This window comes from Triticum aestivum, chromosome 1B (genome assembly GCF_018294505.1).
Source record: "Triticum aestivum cultivar Chinese Spring chromosome 1B, IWGSC CS RefSeq v2.1, whole genome shotgun sequence".
NCBI lineage: Eukaryota > Viridiplantae > Streptophyta > Magnoliopsida > Poales > Poaceae > Triticum > Triticum aestivum.
The window spans coordinates 673,651,482-673,660,986 of NC_057795.1; the positions used below are offsets into that span (position 1 = coordinate 673,651,482).

The window sequence follows — 9,505 nt, forward strand, 5'->3', positions numbered from 1 at the left end:
TCGTGCAACAAAAAATTCTTACATTACTTTCTCGAAGAGTTCAGACACAAATTATAGAAGTAAAATGGTAACCATAAGTTATGCTATGTATAATGGTAGACGAAGCACAAGATGAATTAAAATAAATAGAAAATGGCCTTTGTTTTTTTCGTGTACCGGACAGTTCTACTCCATCAGTTGACCACACGACAAGAAGAACTAATTTGGAGATTGGTCAATTCGGATGCCGAGGATGCCACCGATCGGCGCTAAACCTGAAATGTTATTAATTTTTGCCGCCTGGACGGTAGAGAGCTACTGCAAACATGTGTGGCGGGTCCGACGAATCAACAACATCATAGCTTCTACTTCCTCTTGCTACTTTATAAAAATTTCAACAAATGACTACATACGAAGTAAAATGAGTGAAGCTACACTCAAAAGTATGTCTATATATATCTGCACACGTGATAGACAAATATTTAAGAAGGGAGAGAATAGATGATGAACGACACGTTAATACTGCCGGCGTACTTGGTACAGCCACGTGCATGCGTCGACAGTGAGAGATGGACCCATGCGCGCGCAAACGTACAGTTCATTCGATCTACAAACTTATCTTCAGGCTCTGTTTCTTATTTTCGTCAAACACACTGGAGCAACACCAAGCTTTTCCACTCAGGCGCACGATCCGAAGTTTGACACAGATGGTCATGAACGGAGCCATGGAGACGTTTACCATGACAGTGACGAGACGACGGCTCGCCTCGCCATATTAATACCGTGCGCCCGTTAGCAGCAAACAAGATGTCAATGTTTCTCTTGGACTATACTGACGAATTTCGTACTACCAAATCTCGCCGCAAGTGTAGCAAATCTCCTCGACTGGGCCGTGCCTCGTGAACGCTTCTGCTAGATGAACGATACGTGCAGTACACGTGACAAGTTTTTAAGTCGCACTCGGTTGGGTCGTGTCTTGTTTAAAGCCTCTTCTAGATGAACGTACGTACACTACTACTCCTAGATCGTAACAGTACGCAGACAGCCAGCCAGCCACGTGCATGCGTTGACAGGGAAGGGCGCGCCGCACGGAGGCGCGCGCTCTCGTCCGCACGCTGCACGCTCACAGTTTATTCCATCCCATCTGTAAGCTGCAGTGCAAATCCATGCTCTGCTCTCTTTTGTCAAACACATGGAGGAACATCCAGTTTTTGGAGTGACACGCGATCCTGGAGTTGGACCGTTGAACTTTTCTCATACAGTTTGTGAGATTGTTATGAACGCAGCCATGGAAAAGTTTGCCTTGACAACGACACCAAGCATACCAAATTGTTTGAACAGCTTAATCAAGATTGGTTTCTACAATTCTTACAACAAGTTACTACAGTGCAACTCATGCGCAGTGCCACCGCTTCGTAGCAGCACCTGCCGAGAGAGAGAGAGAGAGAGGAGACGATCATCTTGAAAAACCTCGCTTCACATCCATCCATCGATCAACATGATGTGGTACATGCAGCTGTGCTGGCCGACGGCTGCAAGAGAAAAAAATCCCAGCTTCCATCCGGTTGCCAGTAGCGACCGCCTTGGGAAAGCTAGGCGCGCGAGGGCGGCGGCTGCAGGTGCGCGGTGGAGGAGTGGAGCATGGTGGTGAGCTCCTTGGACGCCACGATGGACTTGTAGATCTCCATCACCAGCCGCTGCTCGAACTCGGACGCCCGCGCCGCCTTCGCCGAGGGCAGCTGCTTCCGCCGCGGCACGCGCCTGGCCCAGATCCCCTCGGGCCCGCCGCCGGGCAGCGCCGTGGCCGACGCCTTCCGGGCCACCGCCAGCATGCCGCCCACGTACGCGTCCCGCGCGCGCGCCAGCAGCCTCCTCGGCGCCGTCACGATCGCGCGGACGGCACGCGCGCGCCTGAGGAGCAGCCCCCGCAGCCGCACGCGCCACCCGACGCGCCGCGCGCCGCCGAGGCGCTGCGTGCCCTGGGACCTGCTGCCGCCGCCCTCGCCGGCCTCCAGGCGCTGGTACTTGCGGCGGCGCCAGTGGGCGCGCACGCCCTTGGTGAACCCGATCGGGAACGTCTCCACCTCCATGGCCGGCCGACTCGTGTGCTAAGTGCTCGGCGGCGAGGTGGGGGTGCGGCGCGCTCTGGCTGGCGTGGCTGCTTGACCGGGGAGTCGAGTTTTGTGCAGCTTTGCTCGTGTTTAGCTTGCGTAGGTGCTCGGTGAAATGAGGGTTTGGTGGTGGATGGAGCAAAGTGCGATGCCGGCGCGTGTCTTTTATGCAGGGACGGGGAGCTACGGCCGTGGTTGGTGGGGGTTGTGTGTGTGGGTGTGCGACAGGTGGTGACCGGTGACAAAATCATGGGGATTTGATGCCGTTTTCGCGGCACGCGGCAGTGGCCACGTTGAATTCACTCGTGGACGCCGTGGTTGGTGACTTGGTGGTGCTGCCCGTGGTGTGGATAGCCAGCCCCAGGTCGTTTTCTTTCTTTCATTTCATTCAGTCGCCTCGATCATGCGTACGTGCATGGCCAGCATATCACTAGTAAATGCAGCATGTTACCATGTGTTGGACGTCTAGAAGGCGGCCGGAAGCGGTGGCAGCCTGGATGGATGATTATTAAACTTGTTGGCTGAAGATTCCGTTGCTTCACATTTTAATGCGCCTGTGTGTGTTTACTTGACTGCTGACCAGTGTAAGTTTGCTTGGGGGCAACTATTTCTCAATCGACTATTTTTTGTTTCTGGTTCAAACATTTTATCCCTTGGTCTTCGCCTTCCTCCTGCCCGTCACCCCTCTCCCGTGCAGCCACCAGTCGAACGGTTGTCCCCATGCCGCTCAAAGGCCAACATGGGTTGTCGGGTCCCCAAATTTGTCTCAGATTTGCCGAAAAAGTTTGTTCAGATCGCTCGGCAAACCGATACAGGCCCGCGTTGAATGGTAAACCACGCGGTTCGGACGTATGCGGACCGTTATCTTGAAGATGCCCTTAGGTAACCTTTCCACAAATTCTCACACTCTGAATTTTAAGAGTGGGGCACATCCCCACTCCCTCTATTTTCAACCAAAAGTTGGCAACTGGTTGCCTTGGGTAAAATGTACGTATCACAACCGTAGGTGTAGCATTGCTCTTTAATCCCTAGAGTCCCGTGCTCAGCGTCCTGGTTGTACATGCTCTAACACACTCGTTCACCCCTGAAGAAACGCAGACGCGACCTTACATTGGTGTGTCGGTAGGTGCTCTGGTCGTTGGCGATGGAAGTTCCTCCTACCAGGAGCACACTGCTCGTAAGCACATGTGATAAGCCTGGATGGCATAATCGCTTAATTTGCTGGTCAAATTAGGTGCCGTGTCAAATTAAAGCACGTGGCGCCATAGGGGGTCGTTAATCAATCAGGAATCATAGTCATAGTCAACCAGGGAATCACGGGTCGTGCATGAGTGGCTTTGCTGCTTTGCAGGTTCTTTCATTTAATATTGCGTACGTGCCCGTGCGTTTGGCGTGGTGCAGCTATGATTTCTCTTTTTATAAAGATTGGTCGTTGTTTCTTATACTCCCTCCGTTCCTAAATACTTGTCTTTCTGAAGATTTCAACAAGTGACTACATACGGCGCAAAATGAATGAATCTACACTTTAAAATATGTCTACATACATCCGTATGTTGAGTCCATTTAAAATGCCTAGAAAGACAAGTATTTGGGAACGGAGGGAGTAGTATATATGTATATTTATGATCATGTATGACCAGGACTTGACCGACTCTTTTTTTGGTATGAGGGCATCTCCAGCCGTTGGCCCCCCCAGGACGCATACAAATCGCCCTCTGGGGGCGAGCCGGCGATACACTCGACGCTGGGGGCGGTTTTGCGTCCAGTCGTCGCCCCCAGGCGCCGAAATTGGCCCAGTTTGCAGTCCAATTTCGACGAATAAACGGCCCATATGGGCGAGAATAGGCTCATAATCGGCGTGGTTTCGCCGTGTCTCGGCGTTCAATTATCAACACAATTATTCCTTATCACATATTTCATCACAGAAAAATCAAATACTTCAACAAAATACTAAAACAACAAATAGTTCAATACAAATTATATAGTTCAACAAATAAAAACTCGTATTTCATCACGCAGCGTGCCCCTTGAGCCTCCATAGGTGCTCAATCAGATCTTTCTGCAGTTGATGATGCACCTGTGGGTCTCGGATCTCCTGACGCATACTGATATAGGCAGTCCAAGTTGCCGGTAGCTGGTGATCAACTTCGGCTAGAGGACCCTGCCTGTAGTATGGTTCAGTGTCAAACACTGGGTCTTCTTGCTTGCTCTCGATGATCATGTTGTGCAAGATGACACAGCAAGTCATGATATCCCACATTTGATCTTTCGACCAGGTCTGAGCGGGGTACCGAACAACAGCGAATCGAGATTGGAGCACACCAAATGCCCACTCGACATCCTTCCTGCAAGCCTCCTAAACCTTCGCAAACCAGGCGTTCTTGCCTCCTGCCACAGGGTTTGAGATCGTCTTTACAAATGTCGACCATCTCGGATAGATGCCGTCAGCTAGATAGTACCCCTTGTTGTATTGGTGCCCATTGATCTCGAAGTTCACCGAAGGAGAATGACCCTCAACGAGCTTGGCAAAAACAGGAGAGCACTGCAACACGTTGATGTCATTGTGAGTTACTGGCATACCAAAGAAGGAGTGCCAAATCCAGAGGTCCTGTGTGGCTACCGCTTCAAGCACCACACTGCAACCGCCTTTGGCGCCTTTGTACATCCCCTGTCAACCAAATGGGCAGTTCTTCCATTGCCAATGCATGCAGTCGATGCTTTCAAGCATCCCAGGAAATCCTCTTGCTGCATTCTGGGCTAGGATCCGAGCAGTGTCTTCCGCATTGGGTGTTCTCAAGTATTGTGGCCCAAACACTGCCACCACTGCCCGACAGAACTTGTAGAAACACTCTATGCTGGTGGACTCAGCCATGCGCCCATACTCGTCGAGTGAATCACCGGGAGCTCCATATGCAAGCATCCTCATCGCTGTCGTGCACTTCTGGATGGAGGTGAATCCAAGAGCGCCAGTGCAATCCATCTTGCACTTGAAGTAGTTGTCAAACTCCCGGACGGAATTCACAATCCTGAGGAAGAGCTTTCGGCTCATCCGATAACGGCGCCGAAATGTTCTCTCGCCATGAAGTGGAGCATCGGCGAAGTAGTCGGAGTAGAGCATGCAGTAGCCTTGCAGACGATGCCGGTTCTTTGCTTTCACCCGCCCCGGCGGCGAGCCACCTCGACGCGGCTTTTCATTGATCGCCAGCAGCTGGGCGAGGGCGGCGAGCACCATCAGATGCTCTTCTTCCTGGACGTCGGCCGCGGCTTCCTCCTCCAGCAGCGCGACGAGCTCTTCCTCCTCATCCGAGTCCATCGCCGAGACAGTCAAAACGCCGAACACCTTGCGCTCGGTGGGCGTGTATCTGCCGTTAAACCGCGCCTCCGCGGCCGGAGACGGCGGCCGGAAACGACCAGCTGCTGCGGGAGGGGCTGCCGCGGCGAAGCGCTGCTATTTTCCGGCGGGGAATGGCTATCTAGCGGAGTAGGCCGGCGGCCGGCGGCGGGATGTAGCTAGTGGTGGCCGAGGGCGCGGGGGGTGCGAGGCGAGTCGGGGGAAGAAAACCTTGACTTTTCCCCTGTCGGTGTGGGCCAGGCGTGCTTTCCCTAGCGTCGGAGCCCCCAACGGCTCCCCAGCGCGCCGGGTTCGGCCTGTGACCGCCGGGCGGAAAAAAGGTCCGAACCGGTGATTTTCGGCGTCCTGGGGGCGCGACTGGGCCGTTTTTTCGGCGCCGGCGTGAAAAAAACGCCTGGGGAGGCCTTCCTGGGGGCGCGGCTGAAGATGCCGTGAGCAGCTTTTGGTTTTGGGCAGTGAGTGAAGCAACGAGGGACGGGTCTTGACGTGACAACGGAACGGAATGGTTCATGCGTCGACATGGCCAGGTTTCGACATTTTGCGGCTCCCTTGTTTATACTATATGATATCATGAGTGTTTTGTATAGGATCTGCAAATTCTTAGCCGTCTGAGAATTGGTGTTAGCTTGGACGAGTAAACAGTTTGAATATTCCGTCACATCATCACTTCTTAGCGTTTGTATTTGACCGTTGACAAGTTTAGTAGTTTCGTGTGCTTGGACGAGTTTGCGTCGCTGGCTGCTGGGCCATTAGTTTTATCGCAATCAACGGAAGACAATATTGTCTCCAACCAGGAATTTTCCTTCATACGGTATGATTCATGAGATAGTAATAATACTAAACTGTCTTTGTCAAATCAAACCGAAGCACGTTACGAGGAGATTGTGCATTCAATTGACCAGCCAATGAAAAGTCAACTGAGGAATCACCTAGAGTCAAGCCAGTGGCTTCCTGGTTGACACGTTCGTAAGTGTACGCATGCATGCGTTGAACCTGCTGTATAGAAATTGATGTGCCATATTCGCTTTTAGAAAGATTCATTTATACAATGACGATCGGGGCTCAACTCTTTCTTGCATGAGAACCGAATCAGCAGAAGCAGCCAGGTTTGACATTGCCGGGCCAGGTGCTTGCGCGGATCGTGTCAGAAGAAGAAGACAAATTCTTCTTCACTTGAAAGATTTTTTTATGCCTGGTGAAATTTGTGGTGCCACTCCCGATCGTGCGTGGGGGTCGAGTTTGGTGGATGAAATTGTGTGTGATGTCGGGCGCCTCGTGTCTTGTATGGAGAGTGTGGGCCGTGGTTGGTGTGGACACGCTGAATTCAGTCTTGGTGCAGAAGGCAGCCAGAAAGCTTAGCTTGGATGAGTATGATAAACTATGATGTATCGAGCATAGAAACAAATACAGCCGTTTGAGCGACACATAATTTTGAACAGAGAAAGTAGTAAACTGGTTGGTTGAAGATTCCGTTGCTTCGCTCTTTTGTTTCTATATATACATATATATATACTTGTGTGTATTTGACCGTTGACCAATAGCCGCCCCTAGCCAGCTAGCGCGCTGACAGAGTTCGACGCCGTCTGGTTGGTCCAACGATGGAAGTCATCGGCTCACTCCTACCAGCAGGTAGGAGCGTTCGTCGACATGATGAAATCTTGGATGCTATCACCTGATCTGATCTGGTGGTCAGATTATAGTGTCGTCTCAAAATACTGCACGTGGCTAAGAGCTACTCCCTCTGTCTCATAGTGTCAAAAACGTTTTTATATTATACTTTCTCCGTTTCAAATTACTCGTCGCTGAAATGGATGTATCTAAAACTAAAACACATCTAGATACATTCATACGTGAGACAAATAATTCGAAACGGAGAGAGTAGAACGGATGCAGTACTAATCGAAAAACTAAGAACTAATAATAATGGTCAACCGGGGGTTCACATTTGCAAAAAGAAAAAAAATTGAGGGGCCAGTGCTTTGTTGGTTTACGCGTTCTTATCTGAAGCACACACTGGCATGATGTGTGCACGGTGCCGAATAAAAATTGATGCGAGAATCCATTTTAGAAACATTTGTTGAGAAATAAAAATATGTGATCAATTGTATGGGAGGGATGCCTTCCAGGAGGTGTCTGTTGGGGAAGAGGTGTCTCCCCAACACACCCCTTCACCATGTATATAAGTGGGTCTTCCACGTTGCAATGGAACTAATGGATCATTTAGACTCTTCTGTGTCTCTTTTACTTTCACTCTGTAATACGTTATCAGCACATAGTCTTTGCCTAGAGAGTAATTCGGCCAAGAAAACAGCGGTTACACGCAATGGAGAAACGCACTTCCGTGCGAGACAAAGCAGCGACCATCATGACGATGAGGCACGAGATGCAGATGGCCATCGCGGCGGCGGCAACAGTACGCGATGTAACAGTTGGCTGCGCAGGCACATGCAGCGGCAGCACCATGGAGCATGCATGCATCCGTGTACAGGAGATTAATCAGAGTGTTAATTTCGTTTGTCTTCTTGTGATTAAGAAACATGGAGTAAGAAGAATCTGATCAATTGCCTTTTCCTGCGAGAATTGCCTCACCGAATCGTCCAAGAAGAGGCCGGCCCGTGAGCATTTGGCGCAGTCGGAAAATCGATTGCCTTGGCAACATGAACAGCACGAGCAAGTCATTCGTTGACATGCATGCATAGATGCACTGTTCAGGACAAAAACCGATCAGAACATTGTCTACTTCATTTTGCCTTCTCATGATCAATAAATGATCTATATCAATCGACTCTGTTTCCTGTACGTACATGTAGATTACTTCTTCCGAGCGCATGCACAGGAAGAAGTGGATGGATCAAATACCAAAGAGAAAGAGGGAGAACTCGAAATGAGCGCTGTTCTTGGAAAAGCACTAGGAGTTCTAGTCCTCGACGACGCCTCTAAGTGGTGAGATTTCGTCCTTGATTCCGCGGCGTGCTTCTACAGCACGGAGGCAGTGCCCAACATGCGCAGCGGCCTCGACCCCATTGCTGGTGTTTCCAGCGACCGCAGTCCAAAAGATTGGCGGCGCGGCGTGCCTCTCTAGACAAGGGACGGTGGTACACCAGGGAACCATCCCCTAATGTACCGACACGCTCCGGCGCGTCAGCGTGCAGCCATGCCGCGCGGCAGCACGCAACCGTCAAAGCTTGGTGGAGGCGGCGTCCCAGGTGTGCACGCGGCCGCAACCCCGGCGGGCGATGTCCAGTCGGACTCGGCGCGATGGTGACCAGCATGTGGTCCCGGTGAATGGCATGGCCTGGCACCGGCGGCGAAGGGTCTCCGCTCCCGTCTCCGAGAGGCGCTGCCGCCAATGGCGGTAGCAGCCACCAGCCCTATGCGCGGGACTGTCTGTTCCTTGGCCCAGAGGCGGCGTAGGCGTCGCGTGAATCTCGACCGGCGATGACCCCCGACTACGGCGGCGCACGGGAACCAGCGCCTGCAGACGGCGGTTAATTCCCTAAGGGAATTAGTAACTGCACGAGAAAGAGAAGGGGGAAAATCCTATCTCTTTGGCGATTTTGTAAATCAGCCATTGAATTATTTGTTAATCCTAGAGAAGTCCCTGCTTTCTCTGATTTAAGGCATATATGCTTATCAGATCTTGCGTTTTAGCCCCTTGGCTTTAGCACTTTGACAATAAGATTATTGTTTTTTGCATGTTAAGCCATGGGCTTCAGAGCAAATGTGCAGGGTAGACCATTGGTAAATTGCATAATAATGATTATGCATAATTTTATGTCATGTAAAATGACCGTTTGAGGCCCCCAAGTCCTCATATGTGTTGCATAAGTATGTTTATACTTCTGCATTTATTTGTATTACATGGGTAATACTGTTGCAAAGCAATATGTTGATTCCATTATTTGCATAGAACATGGAATTTGCTTGCAAGTTTGGAAACATGAGGTAGTGAAGTGTATGACACTGCCTGACTATGTCAAATTTACATTTGTCACAAGGAATCGACAAATGGTACCTACTGCTTAACTGCAGGTTATCCAATGTTATTGTGAGGTCTATATTA

General features: G+C 50.7%; 1 protein-coding gene across 1 annotated transcript; it reads right to left on the reverse strand.

Annotated features, from left to right (window-relative positions):
• Window positions 1-1,301: 1,301 nt before the first annotated feature.
• LOC123099761 (uncharacterized) lies at window positions 1,302-2,217 on the reverse strand. The gene has a single exon (XM_044521861.1). It carries the CDS (start codon window positions 2,067-2,069, stop codon window positions 1,572-1,574), a length of 498 nt encoding a protein of 165 aa, XP_044377796.1. The 5' UTR covers window positions 2,070-2,217; the 3' UTR covers window positions 1,302-1,571.
• Between the last annotated feature and the right edge of the window lie 7,288 nt (window positions 2,218-9,505).

Excerpts from the sequence above, each read along its gene's own strand:
- LOC123099761 (XM_044521861.1), bottom strand. The coding sequence starts at position 2,069 with ATGGAGGTGGAGACGTTCCCGATCGGGTTCACCAAGGGCGTGCGCGCC.